General features: G+C 51.9%; 2 protein-coding genes across 4 annotated transcripts; one reads left to right on the top strand and one right to left on the bottom strand.

Annotated features, from left to right (window-relative positions):
• Positions 1-491: 491 nt before the first annotated feature.
• Positions 492-6,097, bottom strand: LOC114080074 (fMet-Leu-Phe receptor). 2 transcript variants are annotated; one of them, XM_071604391.1, is made up of 2 exons: positions 5,996-6,097; positions 492-2,830 (listed from the first exon to the last, which is right to left on the bottom strand). In XM_071604391.1, the coding sequence occupies exon 2, from the start codon at positions 2,817-2,819 to the stop codon at positions 1,761-1,763; it is 1,059 nt and encodes a 352-aa protein (XP_071460492.1). In that variant the 5' UTR covers positions 2,820-2,830; positions 5,996-6,097; the 3' UTR covers positions 492-1,760. The 2 variants fall into 2 exon arrangements, with proteins under 2 accessions (XP_071460492.1, XP_071460493.1); XM_071604392.1 differs by having other exon boundaries at positions 5,918-6,000.
• Positions 6,098-8,987: 2,890 nt separating this feature from the next.
• On the top strand, positions 8,988-15,670 carry Fpr2 (formyl peptide receptor 2). 2 transcript variants are annotated; one of them, XM_071604393.1, is made up of 3 exons: positions 8,988-9,036; positions 9,258-9,328; positions 14,073-15,670. In XM_071604393.1, exon 3 carries the CDS (start codon positions 14,084-14,086, stop codon positions 15,137-15,139), a length of 1,056 nt encoding a protein of 351 aa, XP_071460494.1. In that variant the 5' UTR covers positions 8,988-9,036; positions 9,258-9,328; positions 14,073-14,083; the 3' UTR covers positions 15,140-15,670. The 2 variants fall into 2 exon arrangements, with proteins under 2 accessions (XP_071460494.1, XP_071460495.1); XM_071604394.1 differs by having other exon boundaries at positions 9,014-9,036; positions 9,262-9,328.
• The last annotated feature ends 3,269 nt before the right edge of the window (positions 15,671-18,939 follow it).

The raw sequence follows: 18,939 nt of genomic DNA, 5'->3' as shown, positions 1-18,939 counted from the left end.
TAGGAAGGAATCATTCTTTGCAATTTGCAAATCCCCCTCTAGCTGGATTAAGCTCACAATCTGCACTGGAAGAACACAAGGGGATTTAAGGGAAGACACCTGCAAAGAGCACATCTCAGTCGGAGGAGGAGCTGGATATTGTCAGGTGACCTCTCTCTGCCCCGGCAATCCGAGATTCCTTGTTGTCAACTCTCACATCTTCTTTGCTCAGATGGATTCCTCCCTCCTCTCTGTGACTCTTTCTACCAAATTAGACAAACTGAGGGTGTTTGGGGGAACCTCTGAACTTTCTATTTGTGTCAGAAATGAGGGCTTTCTTGTGCAAGGACTGGGTGGGTCCTCCAACCTGGTACCACATCCTGTCCTGGCCTCAATTTCCCCGTATGTCAAGATAGGAAGAAGTCAGCTGACTTCAGGGGGTTGGAGATCTAAAGAGATACCGGCTGCGCGAGTTCCCTGGATAACTGTAAAAGAGGTGCAGGAACAAAAGGTTTGATGCAACAACCATTTATTAAAGGAGTCAGACAATGCCCTGCAGAGGCTGAGGGTCAGAAGGGTAGATTGTATCAAGGCTCCGGATGCTGAAATGAAGGCTTGGAAGGCGCCTGGGTTTGCTCAGGAAAGATCTTCTGGGAGTCCAGGGAAGGGGCTGAGTCCTGAGAGCAGCCATCGCTGCCCAGCCTTGGGCTTCTCCCGCATCCCTCTTTCTTCTCCCATTTTCTTCCTTTTGTGTTCTCTCTCTCTCTCTCTCTCTCTCTCTCTTTTTAAACATGGAATAATGTGATGCTCAGTGCGTGGTGTTTAAGCGACTCCCTCATCCTCTCAGAAAGGATGCTGTCACTGATAATTGGCTTGGGTTGGGACGATGGGGTGGGGGGACAGGAAGGCAGAGACCAGGGTGTGAGGAGTAGAGAGCTCTGAATTGGGAATAAAAAAAAAAAAAGGAAAAGAAAAGCAGAAATCTTGAAGGAGGAGCTGGGAGGGAGGATGGGCTCCGAGGGTGTCTGAAGTTCAGCTGGACACTCTCACCTTGCTCTGGGGCTGACCGGCCCAGATCCCACATTACCAAACTTCTCGAAAGCGTGTTCCCCATTGGAGGATCTCATGCGAGCAGCTTTTAAAGGAATTTAGGGAACTTCCTGGGTTCCACTCTGGGTGAGCCAAGCTCAGAGCAAGGGTAACAGGCACCGGATACTCTGTGAACTGGACTCATCCTTCACTGAAGCCAGAGTTGGCGCCCCGAGGCCCGCCCTGTGGGGAGGACGATGGGTTTCCCCTGCCTTTACCGCAGGAGGAATTAGGCAATCTTACCCGGACTTCAAGGGCTTCAGCTGACATCTCCACAGCTCCACGGTGCATTTACTTTTTGGCCTGAGGCCTCTTACAAAACACCTTGTAAATTTTTTGTCTGATTTAAGCCCTACCTCTCTCTCCTCCTTCATTTCCTAAGGTGACCCTACAGTTGATTGTCCACAGCAGGACACTTTTGAGAAATGAAGTGGACATTATTAATGGTGTTAGGGTAATAGGTATCAACTGGGACCCTTTTGGGTTAATGAGGATGCATGATTTCTCTTCTCACCTCTGACCAAGCAGGCAAAAAAGAAAAACAAAAAAAAGACATCAGCAGTAACCTCACGTCTTTTCCCTCTCCCCAAATCAAGGGGCATGAGATGGGCAGCCCACAGCTGGGGGACAGTGTCACTTGAGGAGAGAGGAACCTGGGACTGGAGCTCCCAGGTGACCCCAAACCGCCCCCCTCACTTTGCCTGTAACTCAACCTCTGCAGGGAGCGAGGAAGAGTTGGTGGCTGTGTCACTGGGCTGGGCCGAGTCCTCGCTCAGGGCCCTCTCCAGACTGGCCGGCAGGGAGTGGATCAGCCTGTCCCGGAAGTCCTGGCCCATGAAGACGTAGAGCATCGGGTTGAGGCAGCTGTTGAGGAAGGCCAGCGAGCTGGTCACGTTGATGGCTAATCTCAGATCACTGCCCAGACCTCTCAAGAGGTCACGGATTCTGACGGTGGCTATGAGGGCCACAACCTGATACGGGCACCAGCAGAGAAGAAAAGCAGCTACGACAAAAGACAGGACCCGTAAAGGACGGCTGGATCTGATCAGGCCTTGTCTGTGCATTTTCTTGGCGATGAGGCCGTAGCAGATGCCAACGATGGACATGGGCATGCTGAAGCCGATGATGAACCGGATGATCCCGCGGACCGTCAGCATGGTGATGGACACTCTCATCTTCTCTGCAGGGTCTTTGGTCCAGGGAGAGAAGTCAAAAGTGCAGGCTGTTTTCCCAGTCCCACGCACATCCGTCACTGTCGTCACGCGGATGATGACTGGCAAGGTGAGGAGCAGGGCACAGAGCCAGGGCCCCAGGATTACCCTCTTGGCCAGACTCACGGTGCGGTGGTTCTGGGCCCAGACCGGGTGCAGGACACAGATGCAGCGGTCCAGAGCGATGAGGGCGATCAGGAAGACGCTCCCGAACAGGTTTATGTCCACGATAGTAAAAATTAGCTTGCAGAGGAACCAGCCAAAGGGCCAGTGTCCCCCCATGGCCTTGGAGACTATGAGGAAGGGCAGAGTGGAAGTGAAACAGAAGTCGGCCAGGGCCAGGTTCAGGTAGCTGATGGTGGTGACCGTGCGGGTCATTCGGAAGCCGGCCACCCAGATGACCAGCCCGTTGCCGAGCATGCCGAGGACAAAGGTGACCCCGAGTACCAGATAAGAGATGACATTCAGGACGACGTAGCCCTCGGATGCGCCCTGCATCCCTGCAGATGCATTCGCGGGAAGAGAGGAGTTGGCCTGCATCCTGTCCACACCTGAAGGAGTTCAGCAGTGAACAGGCTTTAGTTATGGACCCCACACAGGTTTTCCAGTCCCTTATCTCTGCACCCACTACCGTCCACTCACCCCCTCGCTGTCCTCTAGGGTTTCCATAAGAGCTAGAACAAAGTCACCACTGTCCCTTGGATCTACCCGCTTCTAAAAATGGGCAACCTCTTCACAGACCTGCTGGGCAAGAGGGCGTCCTATGTTCCCCTGGCAGCTCACATGCAAATCTCTCAAAACACCCACAACAGACCCTTCACAAGAGCCCGAAGAGGGGGACAACCTGGGGGTCGACTAACAGGTAAACGGGTGAACAAAACACTGCATTTCCACAATGGAATATAAGAAGAAATAAAGTGTTGATACACGCTACCACACAGATGAACTTTGAAAATATTATACAAAAGAAGCCAGACCCCCAGGATAACCTATGTATGATTCCACTTGCAGTGAATACCCAGAATAGGCAAAGTCAGAGACAGAAGGCAGATTAGTGGCTGGAGTGGTGGTTACAGGTGTGACCTGTGACCTCAGCTACTAGGAGGCTGAGGCAGGAGTATCACACAAGTTTGAGGCCAAGCTGAGCGATTTAGCAAGGTCCTGTCTCAGAATAAAAATTTAAAATGTAGTGGGGAGGGGGGCGTGGCTAGGGATGTAGCTCAGCCCCTGCTCAAGTTCAGTTTCAAGTCAACGCGCGCGCGCGCGCGCACACACACACACACACACACACACACACACAAAAGGGAGATTAGTGGGTGCCAGAAGGTGGGGGAGGGGAAATGAAGAGTTATTGGATGCAGAGTGTAATCTGGAGTGAGGAAAAAGTGGTAGAACTAGATGGTGCCACTGTTGCATAACATTTTACATGCACCTACTACCACTGAAATGTTCACTTAAAATGTGAATTTTATGTTGTGTACTTTGCCACAACTTAAAAACAACCACAACAAAACAAAAAAACAGACGAAGAGCTGGTGCCTGGACTGAGGAAGAGGTGGGAGGCAGCCCGTCTCCTCACAGAGGCACTGGGAGCTCTGACTGCCAAGACCAGCTTTGCTGCCCAGGGGCTGCTCACCAGGGAGGACACCAGGGAGGCCTCCCCTCTGTGCTGTGGCAGCACATCATAATGAATACTCATTAGCTTTGGATGAGGGGGACAAACCAGAGTGACAACCTATAACATGTTGGCCAGGATTACATCGGGTGGCCTCTGTGTCAGTGGGAGCCCGGGCAGGGGACCTGTCTCCCCTGGCCTCTGGGGCTATCCCGTTAGGTGGATGGGATGCTCTTCTCTGCCCACTGGGTGGGCTCTGACTCTCAGGGATGCAGAAGAGCAAGATAGAAAGGACGGTCCAAATGCAGCCATCTCACGAGATTCGATGGTAGAGTACAAGCCAGGCTCAGGCCCCAGGCCTTGGTCTCTTCTGATCTGTGCAGCAGGCTTCCTCAAGGGGTGGATGAGTAAGTACCAATAGGCTCAGTGACAGATGACAGACGCATACACACAGAGTAAGGCTAGGGTGGCGGGTTTGTGGGTTCTCTCTCTCTTTCTCTCTCTCTCCAAAGTATGATACGCCTTGTGCAGATTTAGGGCATTTAAGCTCATTGCTTGGAGTCTTCCAATAGCCAGGGTCTTTCTGACCCGCTGGGCTATGCCACCTCTACACACAGGCCATCTCACATGGCAGGGGGTCCTCACATGGGCTTTAAGCACTGCAACGCAGCCAGTCCTATTTGAGATGGGCCATAAAGTAAAATACCCATTAGAGTTGGAAGACTTAAGATGAAGAAGGTAATGTGTGATATATCATAACTTTTATAGCCAGGAGCAGTGGCACACACCTGTCATCCCAGAGGCTCAGGAGGCTGAGGTGGGAGAATCTCAAGTTCAAGGCCAGCCTCAGCAACATAGTGAGAGCCTGTCTCTAAATAAAAATACAAAAAGGGCTGGGAATGTGGCTCAGTGGTGAAGCACCTCTGGGTTCAATCCCTGGTACCAAAATAACAAATTTTTACATTGACTACATATTTAAATAATTTGGCTATATGGTTATATGATTATTTAATAAAGTTGTATATTAAATTCAAGGCCACTTTCTTGTTCTTGCTTTATAAAGTGCCTGCTGGTTGTTTGAAATTGCACCTGGGGGTCACATTTCTATGGAACCCCAATGCTCTTTCCTCTCAGAAACAACTTGGAGATGCCTCCCCCACATCCCAGCAACTGCAGAGACAGGTGGAGGACTGCTTGTTCTCAAGCATCTCTAAGGCAACCCTTGAAGTTTTGTGCAATGGATAAGGAAGGTTCTGCATGATAGGATGGGGAAGGCAAAGAAGAAAGCGTGGGACTCAGGCTCCACCGCAGTTCACAGGAGAAACACTGGTTCCCCGTGAACACGAGCCCCGGTGCTGCCTGTCACTGTGCCACAGCTTCACCTGGTCTCCCCAAGCTCCATGTGGACATGGGGATGGAGGAGGACACTGGGGCTTGCAGCAGGGTGTGACCTTGGTTTGCAGTTCTCAAGGGGGCAGAGCTGGATTCTCCCTCGTCACGACCAGGACCACACAGGACGTGGACACATCCCTGCTCCCCAAGGCTCCCCGGTTCCTCCTCCACTCACGTTCACATGACATGACCTATAATGGCACCTTCAGTTCTTCCCCTCACAGCTCCGAGCCTCCTCTCCCACTCCCACCCACAGCGGAAGCCCTTGCCTCCCGTCCCAGCAGAGCCACTGCCCTGGCTGCTCAGAGCCACTGTTCTCTGGCTTCAGCTCTGTGAGCAGAACTCGCGATCCCAGCCCAAGACCCACCCTGTCCTCAGGCTCCAGAGCCCCCTGCCCCTTTCCCTCCCTGATCCCCTTCCTCCTGCAGCATCCATGTCTTCTCTCAACGCCTGAGTGCTCCTCGGCACCCAGGGGGCTGCAGGGCTGCTCATCTTTACACAGTCCCTCTCTGACTTCAGCCCAGGTTTTAGTTTCCAGCCCATTCCCTGGCATCCTTCACAGCAGAGCATCCTGAGAGGGGTGCGTGTCTGCTGTGCCCACGTCTTCGTCCTGACTTTCTCTACGACTTACCCCGGGGTCTTCTGTTCCCCACTCTCTGCTCAGAACACCCTCGCCCAGCTCCACAGCCCAGCTGCACGGGGCTCTCACCTGTGTGTAGCCCTCAGCCGTGGTCCTTGCTCTGGGAGCTTTGAGTCCTTATTTCCAGGGGAGTGACTCAGGACCCGAGAGTCAGCAGAAAATATACCCAGGGGCAGGGGGAAGGGGCAGGAACTGAAACAAGTTGGGCAACAGAAAGGGGAAACCAGGACTCCTGGTGGTTCAGGAGGACCCAAGAACATGCCCACGGGGCACTGTTTCACCCACATCTGGGGAGTGCCCTGGGGCTTTTTGGAAACTCTGCCTCCTGGGCGTTTTCCTCAGCTTGGATCCCCTGTGGGCTGCAGATGCTCAAACTTCCCCCCATCAAGGGTCAGGGGATCTGGGCAGCCAGGCCCCTTCTCCCAAGAAATCATGATAAAGAAAGGGGCAAGTCCCGGGGTGAGAAAGATTGGTGAAGAGCAGCAAGAGGCAGAGATGCAGATGGGAGAGGAACCCAGAGCAGAGAGGTGAAGGGAGGCCAGGTGGCTGGGACAGTAGGCCAGGCCTGAGCATCAGCCTCAGCCACCAACTGTCCACATCCACAAGGTGCCAGGGCTCCTGAAACGTTATGTGTCACCTAAGGTTCCGAGTGATGTAAAGAAATATGGAAAGACTGAACAGGACTGGGTAGGAATAGATTAGGTTCTGTCTGGACAATACAATCACGATCCATATTTATTTGAATCTGTCCACTTTTTCATCCTAAATATTGTGGATTTCTTCCTGATTGACACCTTGGGCTACAAGGTAGGTGCCAGAGCTCCTGCATCCCATTGCAGCATCCCCAAGCCAGGACAGTGGGGAAGACACAGAGCATCACTGAAGTTTTGAAATCAGAATGAGATATCTTTACATTTGCATTATATAAGAATTTATTTGTGATCATACATAACAGATATATTCCAGAAGACTCCCAAGGGAGGAAGGGTCAGGACAGAATATATCTGAGAGTCACGAGCAAGGCACACTTGGGGGAGAAGTCAAGTGAGGAGTATGGTGGGGGACACCACCTTGCCTGGTGAAGGGCCAAGTGGGCCCAGACAGGAGGACTCTGCAGGAGTACTGCCCAGCACAGCTCCACGTCTCCTCAAGGCTGGTGCCCCTGCCTGGTGCCCAGAGGCAGGTTCTGTTCCTGGCTCCCAAACACTCTGCGCATAGCCCACCAGGATCTGCAAAACGCACAGACGAGCAGCCCAGCCTAGTTGAGGTGAAGTAAGAAGGAAAGTCTCAAAGCCACTTCCACCCAGGTGGCCCCATTGCCTAATCTAGGCCAAGCCCAAGGAAGTGGCTCTGGGGTCCAGCCAGGGGGCATCTCTGGGCATGATGCACATGCCCTCCACCCGCTGAACCAGGGCTGCCTGACATGGCTGTGAGCCTGGGGTGGTGCCTCCTGGGCTGGAACCCAGGCCCACGGGCCACTGGTTGTGTGGCTGACCCGCCATTTAGCCAGGGGCCAGCATTTTCCGTTATGGGCCAGATAGTGAAGAGTCCATGTTCGGTAGGGCACAGGGTCCTCGGGCAGCTGCTCAGCCCTGCTGGACTGCAGGAGGACAGCTGGGCCCACACACATTATCTCAGGACACTGCAATTGGATTTGGTGCTTTTCCCTGCTCCCAGTGCTGACGATGGCACCCAGGACCTCGTGCATGCCAGGCAAGCACTCTACCACCAAGCCACACCCCATCCCACCCTTCTATGTCACTTCTCACTGTCATGAAATGATCTTTTTTTGGTTTTCTTCAATTAATAAAAAAATGCAAAATCAATTCTTGGCTCATTTGACCCCTGGATGAATCATCCTGAGTCTGTCTCTTCACCTCTGAGTCAAGAGTCCTACTAATTACAGAGGCCTTTCGTTTTAACTGAACAGCTACTATAACTGATGCGAATCACTCAACATGAATTCCTGTGTGGCAAACACAAACATCCTAGTCATCACAAGAATGCTCTTGTCTCTGATTTTGCATTCCCTCTGTGTGGACCCCTTAGAGCGGGCTTCACATTCTACCCCCCACGGCCAACAGCCCCGGCCCCTGTCTCCTGCTTGGACCTCGCTGTTGAACTGCAGGCAGTGGTCTTCCTCGCCTGTTTGTATGAGCCCCTCTCCAGCATGTCTGGGGTGCCCTTTCCCATAGCTCCATTGTCCAGAGCCCCCTCCCCAGATCTCACACTGAAGCAGCTCAGAACATGGCTACTTGGGGTGGGGCCTTTCAGGAGCTAAAACGAGGCCATCAGGGTTGGCCTAACCTTTTCCAGATGTCCTCCTTAGAGGAGGACGAAGACATGCACAGAGCACAGGCCAGGTGGAGGCTGCAGGGAGGGGGCCATCCACAAGCCACAGAGAGGCCCTGGGAGGAGCCAGCCCTGTGGATACCTGGATCTGGGACTGTAGACCTCCAGCACTGGGGGAAAGCCCTTTCTATACTTGAGCCACTGCATCTCTGATGCTTCCTGTGGGGACCCCAGCAGCCAATGTACTCTGCTCCCCCTGCAGGCTCCCACCTAGGTGACAGTGTCCCCCAGTGCCACAGTGCAATGTTTCACAAATGACACAAAGTTCTTTGACCTTCCTCCCATGGAGAGGTGGCACGCTGCTCCCTGCCCTTGCATCTGGGAGGGGTAGGCACAGAACGGAATTGCAGGACACTCTGCTCCGTCCACAGAGGACTGGAGGATTATTTGGTATGGAGGACCCAACATCTGGCACCCGAGGCATTGCGTAAGTAGAGGAGTGAGCTGTGCTTCCCAGACTCCCCGTCTTCCACGGCTTGTCTCCCATCCTTCCCACCTTGGTCCTTGTCACTTTCCTGACTCGCAAGAGGCTGGATTCCATGATGCCTGATATCTGGGGATGGCAGATTAGAGGTGAGGTAGCTGCAGACATGTTACAAGAGCCCGTGGAAGACAGGGTGAGGCACCCTGGGCTTCTGTCACATGATGGGCCCTGACACCCTGTGCCCCTCCCACCTCAATAAAGTCCCTGCCAGAGCTGAGAGAGCCTGAGTCACTCCACAGGAAGCCAGACGGCAGGGAGAGGACCCCAGCTCATAGTAAGTTGGGGTTTAACAATTTAAGAATTATTGTCTGAAGGCCTGTTCATGACAGGTAGCTCCTAAACCAAGAGCAGAGCAGTATCAGACCCTCCTGCAGCAGAGGGCTCCAAGCTCTCTCCTGGAGTGTGCAGAGGGCAAAACGTGCTCGCGATATTCAAAGACAGAATGTTTAAAAAATTGCTTCTGTTTAATTTATTTATTCTTTTTTACTTTTTCAGACAGGGCCTCACTAAGGTGTCCTCCAACTCAGGATCCTCCTGCCTCAACCCACGAGTAGCTTGGATTACAGGTATGCTCCCCGACACGCAGCTCAATACTTTTTATTTTGGTGACATGTTCCAGTGATATTCTTTTGGATATATTGGGTTAAATAAAACATTGCCCCTGAATTTTAAAGCTTGTTTTTTCCCCTGACTCCTGGAAAACTGTAGCCCTGTGCTCCTATTTGTCATGTTTGTATTGGGCAGTGTGACTCCAGACACAGCCTTGAGTGCGCTGGACCGTCCCGTGCAGCTGGCCACCTAGTGCAGGGGGCTTCTAGGACGGAAAAAAATCAATGAATAAATGAACTAGAAAAGCATCTGGTGAGGCAGGCTGTGCCTGGGGTGGGTAGGTGAGGATGTAAAATTTAAGATGACATAAAATTTAAGTGAATATGCAGGGCATCTCACAAGGTAGGATGCCAGGAGCTGCAGGGGACAAAGTACACAAGTCCCCGAGGGGGCAGTGAGCTTGCACATTCAAGGTCTCCAAAGAGCTCCGTGAGACAGGAACGCAGTGTGTAAGATCTGAGTGGATGTGGACATGCTGGAGGCTCTGAGCCCAGTAAAGTCATGAGTTGTAAAATTTTGTGTTTTGAGGCAGGGCCTCCCTCTGGTGGCCCAGTGTGGCCTGGACTCCTGGGCCCTGGTGCCTCTCCTGCCTCAGCCTCCTAAGTGACTAGGACTACAGACTCATACCACCACGCCTGGCTTCAATGTTGTGATCTTATTTGTCCTTTTGAAAGATCATTTGGGCCAGGTGCCATGGAGCACACCTGGAATCCCACTTCTTGGGAGGCTGAGGCAGGAGGATGGAAAGTTAGAGGCCAGCCTATAGTGAGAACCTGACTCAAAATAAAAAAGGGACTGTGGATGTAGCTCAGTGGTAGAGTGCTTGTGCAGCTGAGTTCAATCCCCAGCATCACACACACACACACACACACACACACACACACACACACGTCATTTGGCTTCTGTCTAGAAAATGGATTGGGTGTGGGGAAGGGGTAGGCAGCAGGTTCAGGACCAAGTCAATGCAAGGTTGTTGACGAGACAAAGGACCATGGGCCAGCATAGTGGTGATGGGGATGATTCTGCTGTGTGGTCACAACATTCAGAATCAGTAGGTTTGGACTGGATTTGAGGGCAAAGGAAAGAGAAGTCAAAGATAAGTTCTGTATTTGGAGTTTTAATCAGTGAATCTGAAGCTCAAATAGAAAGCCCTGGGAGAGCGGCAGTTGGGACACTTCGGAGTCTGGTGTGGGCCATGTCTGTCAGGCGGGGTGCCAGGACTCCCTGGGGAGGTGTCAGGAAGTCAGTTCCTTGTATCAGAGGAGAGCTCTGGGGAAGTGGCTCAGCTGGCCACATCGTGAGAGGCCCTCAGCACGATGCCTGCAGGGGACACGGGAGGGTTTCACCTGTGAAAGGCTCTAGCCCAGGTGCAGCCACCACTTACAGTCAAGTGTGGAGTCTGGTAAAAAAAGAAGAAGAAAATGAAGCTGTAGGTTGGGCTGGAAAGAAAGGGGCCAGTTGAGCTACCAAGAGGACAAGAACGTTGGGAGGTGACTTCATCGCCTCAAGCATCAGGAGAGCTCTCAGGGAGCCGAGGCCTAAGGGACTCTAACTCGGATTGTCCCTGGGAAGGAGCCAGGGGCTTTGGCCAGAGGGGGTCGTAAGTCAACGTGGAGCCAGAAACCGTGAGGAGAAGAGGACGGGCCAGTCAGAGACTCCCCCAAGCCTGGGGCGGCCTCCTTCCACAGTCCTCGGAGGCCCAGGGCTGAAGTCGGGAGGCAACCCAGGCCAAGGAAGGTCCATTAGGAGAGGAGAGGACATGGCCACGAGGGTGATCTGGTGGGAGGTGCATCTTGGGTGGGGGGAATCTGGAGGGAGCTGCTGGGAGGGTGAGAGAGGACCCCCAGCAGTGGAGAATGAATCCCCTGTGCCTGCGGTGACCAGCACAGGGACACCTTGAGCTGAGGGCAGGGATCACAGTCAGGTGGGTCCAGGGACAGTGGAAGCACTGGAGGGTCACAGGAAAGGTGGCAACATGACGGTGCTGTGGAGTCCAGTGAGTTAGCAAGGAAGTGCCGTTTCCACCTGGAATCTAGGGTCCTGAAATCCAGCGGCCCCTTAATAAAGGGGACATTGGGCAAGTCACTTCCCTCTCTGAGCTGCATTTCCTTTGTTACACAATGGTGGTGTCTGTCCCAAAGCAAGGATGTTGTCATCAGGAGGATTGGCACATCTCACCCACGGGGCCCCCAGCACCAGCGCAGGACCCTCTGCAGGTGCAGGTTCCCGCTCCCCCCTGCAGCCAGGCTGCACCCAAGATGGCCCAGCTCTGCCTCGAGGACCCCGCCACGGTTGTCCTTCCTGTGGTATGGGCATCTGAATCGAGCACTTAGAGCCCATTGAGTGCTGCGTACCCTCTAAGTGCCCAGTGGGATGACTGGAGGTGGAAAGAGGAAACCCGAGTCTGTTGAGGAAATTCGGGGTGGGAGAGGGTTCAGAGCAAGTTCTGGAGGAATCAGTCAGCCAGACTCAAGTTCTGTCTCTAGCTCTCTTCCTGGAGGTTCAAAACACTAATGTAACCAATCTAAGTCTTAACTGCCTCATGTGCACCGTGATTAGACTAATTATAAGCCACACAGAGCATTTGCAGGGTCTCTGAGCACATTCGGTGCTTAACACACATTAACACATGAGATCTCCAAGAGCCGCCAAGGTGGGAGTGGGTCGAGGGGAAGCTGCTTGAGGGTGGGCGATGTTCAGGTGCAGCTCCTACTGTGGAGCACTCTCCTCCCCTCACCTGGAACTTCTACACCGCATAGCTGAGCCTAGCCCCGATGCACAGATCCTGCCGGGGCAGCGTCCCCACCTGCTAGACTTCCTTCAGCAGAGCAGGTGATGCTCACCTGTGATCCCAGCAGCTTGAAAGGCTGAGGCAGGAGGGTGGCAAGTTCAAAGCCAGCCTCAGCAATTTAGCGAGACCCTAAGCAAGTCAGTGAGACCCTGTCTCAAAATAAAAATTGAAAAGGTCTGGGGATTTGGCTCAGTGATTAAGCACCCCTGAGTTCAATCCACGGTACAAAAAAAAAAAAAAAATAGACTTGCTCCACCGATCCCAGAAAATTTCCACCTATTCTCATTTAGTGCTCATCTGAAATTGAGTCTTCACCATAAAAGCCTCTCCTCTTCTCCAGAGGAGGGAACTGAGGCTCAAAGAGATGCCATTGACCTAGAACTCATGTTGGGAGGCATCGAGATGGGATTGGAAGGCAGCTGTATCTGCCTCTGGAGCCTGGTAGTCTTTACAATAGTGACCTTCAACCTGGGTGGTTTGACACCTGGGAGACATTTTATAACATCTACAGCAGTTTGGTTGTCATTAGAGGGGACTTGCCCTGACGTCTGGTGGATGCTCCTAACTAACCCACAATGCATGTGACGTCCCCCTCCACAAGGAATTGCCCAGCCCCAGATGTCAGGAGGTCTGAGGCCGAGAAACCCTACAACCCTACTGAGGCTACACATGCCCCATAGAGGACCTCAGTGCCTGTGGTGAGCAGAGACCAGGACTGAATGAGAAGGGAGGAGACCAAGGACAGAGTGCCAGACACCAGGTGCCATCACACCTGGCCGTCTTTCAAGGGTGATTAGAGTGGTAAATTCTCTCTGGAATTGACAGAACCTAGTTTTCCAATTTTGCCACCTCCACCGGCTGGTTCGACCCCTGCTGGCCCCTCAGGGCTGTGGTTTCTGCCCAGGTGGAAGGATGGCGTGGTGACCTTACAAGGTTATCATGAGCAACACTCTATTTGCAGACCACGCAGGACTGAAATCCTTCCTCTCCTATTTAAGAGACCTTCAGCAGGTTGCATAATAGCTCTGAATACCAACTTATTCTTGCAAAAGCTAAAAATAATGAGCATCGTAGAGCTCTTCCATAGACGAAACTGGATCCACGAAACTGGATCCCCTGTCTAGAAATGAACACTGTGCATGGTTTCTCATGAGAACCCTCCAACTCTAACAGAACATGTTACTCTCCTACACTTTATCCCCCTGCAGCTGTACAACACGTGCAGATTCTCTGCATCTCAATCAGAGAAGCACTTGAGCTCAGGCAGGGACAGTGGGTTCAGAGCTGCCTTCCTCACTGTCTTCCTCCAGCTCAGAATTCACAGGCTGTAACCCATGACCACACAGCGCCAAGTCGCCATTCAGGCTTCTACTGGGGAGAGCACAGAATCCACAGGCCCTCTGCTCTCCACTGCTGAAACAATAGCTGAAACCATTAAATTAACTGAAATGGTGGCTGCACCATCAGTCAAGGGCTGTCAAGGGACCTGGGGACTGCATGAACTGGGCACTGAATCGCTAGCATTTTTGCACTGAGTCGTGGGTGGAAGCAGGTTGCCACCTCCTGACTGCTTTCCTCGCTGTGCTCTGCGCCTGCTCCAGCAGTTGGGTGGCCTGTGCCCTCTCGGTTTAGTTTTTCTGCAGGTGCACAGGGCTTGCAGTCTTCTTGGTAAAGTAATCTGCCTGGGAGGCAGGATGTGGACTAACGATTATGGGAATAGGAAGAACCATCCTTTCCCAAAAGAACATGCAGGAGAGTGCCAGTATCTCGTGGTACTGCTGGCCACGAGGCTTGGTAGAACGGGTCCCTCTCTGGAGTAGGTGCCACAGAGGTGGGTGAGGCGGGCTCTGAACAGGGATGCTGAGAGATGGACGCACACCTGAGAAACGGCCACTGTTGACGTGTTTCAGGTGTGGGCGAGATGGATGCCAACGTCTCCGTTCCTCAGAATGGATCTGAAGAGTTGTCCTATGAGTCCCCTGGCTACACAGTTCTGGAGATAATCCCGCTGGTGGTACTCGCCGTCACCTTTGTCCTCGGTGTGCTGGGCAATGGGCTGGTCATCTGGGTGGCTGGCTTCCGCATGATGCACACGGTCACCACCATCTGCTACCTGAACCTGGCCTTGGCCGACTTCTCCTTCACGGCCACCCTGCCGTTCCTCATCGTCTCCATGGCCATGAGGGAAAAATGGCCTTTCGGCTGGTTCCTCTGCAAGTTGGTTCACATTGTGGTGGACATTAACCTGTTTGGGAGCGTCTTCCTGATCGCCCTCATCGCTCTGGACCGCTGCATCTGTGTCCTGCACCCGGTCTGGGCCCAGAACCACCGCACCGTGAGTCTGGCCAAGAAGGTGATCGTCGCACCCTGGATTCTGGCCCTCGTTCTTACGTTGCCAGTTTTCATCTTCTTGACTACAGTCAGCGATCCCACAGGGAACGTGTACTGCACCTTCAACTTTAGGTCCTGGGGTGCCACCCTTGAAGAGAGGCTGAATGTGGCCATCACCATGCTGACCATGCGAGGGATCATCCGGTTCATCATAGGCTTCAGCATGCCCATGTCCATTGTCGCCGTCTGCTATGGGCTCATTGCTGCCAAGATCCGCAGGAAGGGCCTGATCCGTTCCAGCCGCCCCCTGCGGGTCCTCACTGCCGTGGTGGCCTCCTTCTTCATCTGCTGGTTCCCCTTCCAGTTGGTGGCCCTCCTCAGCACGGTCTGGCTCCAGGAGATGTTGTTCCATGGTAAGTACAAAATCCTCGAGGTCCTGGTCAACCCGACCAGCTCGCTGGCCTTCTTCAACAGCTGCCTCAACCCGATGCTCTACGTCTTCGTGGGTCAGGACTTCCGGGACAGGCTGATCCAGTCCCTGCCGGCCAGTCTGGAGAGGGCCCTGAGCGAGGACTCGGCCCAGCCCAGTGACACAGCCACCAACTCTTCCTCGCTCCCTGCAGAGGTTGAGTTACAGGCAAAGTGAGGAGGGGTCTGGGGTAGCCCACCCTGGTCCCAGCTCCAGATTCCTCTTCCCTCCAGCCATGTTCTCACTTACCCTGAAAAAGTCCTTCTGTGTCCCCTGATTTGGGGAAAGAAACAGACAATGGGGTTTTGGTACTCTGGGTGACATTTTTGGTACTTGACCTGCGCCTGTACCCTGGGCTAAGAGGAGGTGGAGAAAGAGTCTAAGGGAGAAGAGTAATGAATTTATAAGGCTTAGATCAGAGTAGATACTACAAGTAAAACTGTATACTTCATCATTAAGTAAAATGTTTGCTGCAGGCTTTTTGTTCCTGTTTTTAAAATATGAGACTGTATAAGTTTCCTCCTGTGCCTAGTTTGCTAGAAATTTCCCTTTTTTTAAAAAAAAAAAATCATAAGTGGTCGTTGGATTTTAGGAAATGTATTTTCTACATATATTAAGATTATATTTTTTATCCTTTTACCTGATCATAAATTAGATTGATTATGTTCCCCTCCCTTGTCCTCCTGGAATAAAGCATGCTCCATCATGGTTGGCTTTGTGTACTTATAGTCTGTCCCACTGCATTGGTGTGGGCTCTTGTATGCGAGGGTGGCTCTGTCACCTCTGTTACTTCACTTTCCTCTGATGTTCTGGCCACATTTACATCAAACTTACAACGGTCTCCTAAAAGGGGGAGGGAAATAATTCCTATGCTTCTATTTTCTGGTGTTACATTCTTAAATGTTTAGAAAAACTCACTAGTGAATCCAGTAAGCCTTGGCTTTTCTTCCTGGGACGATTTTTAGTAACAGGTTCAATTTCTTTAATAGTAACGATTCAATTTGCCCTCCCTTGTCTTTCAGTTTTGGTAAACTGTAATTTTCAAGGGATGTAGTTGTTTTATCAAAACTGTCAAATAGCATGAAAAAGCATAATTGTATACAGAACTGGACAAGGTTTCTCTCAAACAATGAGAATGTAAAATATACCCAAAGGCAGAGACTTTGGTCGGTCTCTCACTGATGGATCCTCATCCCCTATGTATAAAATAACAACTGTCATGTTGATTGAATGGATCAATATTTATTGAACTAATGGATTAATAAGCAGCACTTTCACTTAGGTGTCAAGTGAGAACCCTTAATCTCTAATTTATAAAATCTCCAGCTGGGCACAGTGATGCACACCTTCAGTCTCAGCTACTCCGGAGGCTGAGGCTGGAGGATCCAGACCCTATTCCAAAATAAAAAATAAAAAGGCAAAGGACGTAACTCAGTGGTAGAGCACTTTTGGGTCCCATCCTCATTACCACAAAAATTTGAGTAATTAATTAATTTAATCAAACACTTTCCAGCCCTTACCACCTGAGTGAGACCAGGTCTGGTGAACCTCTGTCCTCGTGCAGAGGACACTGATAAATGCCCATCTGGCTCTGCATTTTCAGGAGCGCTTCCCATTTTGAGTGTCTGCTTAAGTAAACCACTCTGGCTCACTGTCACAGGATGGCTCTGCCTTTAAATAAGTCCACCCGTGACACGTGCTGTTCACATAACTGCTCCAAAGGGACTTCGTTGTGTCATACACTCTCCCCAGGCAGCACTAAAAGAAACGGCTCAAAATGAAAGTCAGGAGGCGGGGTCCTGAGGAGTCCTGCACTCCACCGCTGTACCGCACCCATGTCTTCTCCCTGTCCTCTGTCACCCCTGAAGCTCCTCACGTTTCCTGGACAGAGCAGCTGGCCCCTTTCGTTGGTTCCTTGACTCCTGTCTAGTCTTTCAAGTTCCCAAGACATGCAAAATCTTTAATGCCCAGCTAAGATGTGACCACAGAGGAAAAGAAACAAGGGCCATGAAGAATGGCTCCTGCCTCCTGCAGGTGGGAGGACCTGGGCTTCCACGTGGGCTCCTTGGAAATCCCCTTCATTCCAGGGCAGAGGATTCTCACTCCCTGGGCTTGGTCGACTGCAGTGTAGCTGTGCCAGTCACAGCCTGTCTGTTTGTCTTTCCTTCACTGGAGTTCTCAATGGAAGCCCAGTACCCACACCACCATCCTATCCACACACTGGGTGTCTTTGGAACTTGAGGACTCTTTTTTTTTTTTAAGTATATATATATATATATTTTACTGGTAGGTGAACACAATACCTTTATTTTATTTTGATGTGGTGCTGAGGGTGGAACCCAGTGCCTCACGAGTGCTAGGTGAGTGCTCTACCGCTGAGCCACAACCCCAGCCCTGAAGTTGAGGACTCTTTAGGTTTGGGGGTCACTATCAGAAAGACACACTCTCAGACCTGATTCAGTCAGAAACTCCAGGATAAAACTTTGAAATTTGATCCCCAGAACCACAACAAACAAACAAACAAACAAAAAACATTTGGGGATATCTGTCTTGGAAGGGTCGAGACTTCCTGTGTTTGGGGAGAAGAGTGTAGTATGGAGTAGCCAATGGATGATCTGTGGCAGGGATTCCCCTGCCCACCCAGCATTCACCCTCTTCTTCTCTAACAAAAGCAGGTGTCAATCACTGGGCTACAGTAATGTGTCCCAGCCACCCTCTGTCCAGTGAGAGTGAATTCCAAGCCATGAGATGCATGATCTGTGTCGTGCAGCACACAAGGGGCAGCCACGGTCTTTTTTTCCTAAGTAGACTCTAGTCTTTTAGAGCAGTTCTAGATTCACAGCGTATTTGGCAGAAGATACAGAATTTTTTCAGGTGCTTCCTGCTCTCTGGCAGCTCGTCCCAGTAGCCACAGCCCCTGCCAGAGGGGTACATTGCTGCAGGGAGTGAGCCTGCGTTGATGCGTTATTGTCGCCTGGAGCCACATCTCATCAGGGTGCCCATTCTGTGGGTTTGCAAAGATGAGCAATGACATGTACCACCATTATAGGCCCATGCAGAGCAGCCCTAAAGTCCTCTGTGCTCTCCCACTCTGTCCCCCTCTGTCCCTAATCCCTGGTGAGCACTGATCTTTTTCAGGGCTGCGTACCTTCATCTTTTCCTGACTGTCTCAGGATGGGGCCTGTAGGCCTTCTGAGATGGGCTTCTTTGCCCTGTGCATTTAAGCTTCCTCTGTGTCGTTTCAAAGTGTGACAGCTCCTTTCTCCTTAGCACTGAAAGCATCCCAGGGTCTGGTGGACCGCAGCTCGCCCAGGGTCTGGAGGACCGCAGCTCGCCCAGGGTTTCATCGGCTAAGGTCACCTTGGTAGCTTCCCACTTTGGATGATGAACAATGCTGCTGGGAGCACCCACGTGTGGGTTTTTGTGTGGACGAGTTTTCGGCTCCTCAGGGTGAATATCCAGCAGCACAACTACGGGGCAGTGCACTGAGTGTGTGTGTGTGTCATACTGGGGAGACCGCCAGGCTGCCCCCCCAACCCTGTGTGACTGTACTGCTTCCCGTTCCCACAGACTGCGCCAGGAGCTTCGGCATCCTGCTCCGAGTGGTGTTGCCAGGGCTGGGAGAGGGCCCCTTCTGATGGGAGCACACCCTATCTGTTCTGGTTTGAGTCTCCTCCGTATCTTCTTTGTTCAGGTGCAAGCTAAGCCCTCTGTTCCATTGTTGAAATGGGCTGTATCTCTGTTTTTTTTTTTTTTTTAAGATACCAGGGGTTGAACCCAGGGGTGCTCTACCCTGAGCCACATCCTTGGCCTGTTTTATGTTTTATTTAGAGACAGAGTCTCACTGAGTTTCTTAGGTTCTTGCTAAGTTGCTGAGGCTGGCTTTGAACTAGCAATCCTCCTGTCTCAGCTTCTGGGATTACAAATGTCTGCTACTGTGCCCAGCTGTCTATGTTCTTAATGTTGAGATTTAAAAG

This window comes from Marmota flaviventris, chromosome 18 (genome assembly GCF_047511675.1).
Source record: "Marmota flaviventris isolate mMarFla1 chromosome 18, mMarFla1.hap1, whole genome shotgun sequence".
Taxonomy (NCBI): Eukaryota; Metazoa; Chordata; class Mammalia; order Rodentia; family Sciuridae; genus Marmota; species Marmota flaviventris.
The sequence above is the reverse complement of the archived record's forward strand: the minus strand, read 5'-3'. Positions and strand labels throughout refer to the sequence as shown.

Excerpts from the sequence above, each read along its gene's own strand:
- LOC114080074 (XM_071604391.1), bottom strand. The coding sequence starts at position 2,819 with ATGCAGGCCAACTCCTCTCTTCCCGCGAATGCATCTGCAGGGATGCAG.
- Fpr2 (XM_071604393.1), top strand. The coding sequence starts at position 14,084 with ATGGATGCCAACGTCTCCGTTCCTCAGAATGGATCTGAAGAGTTGTCC.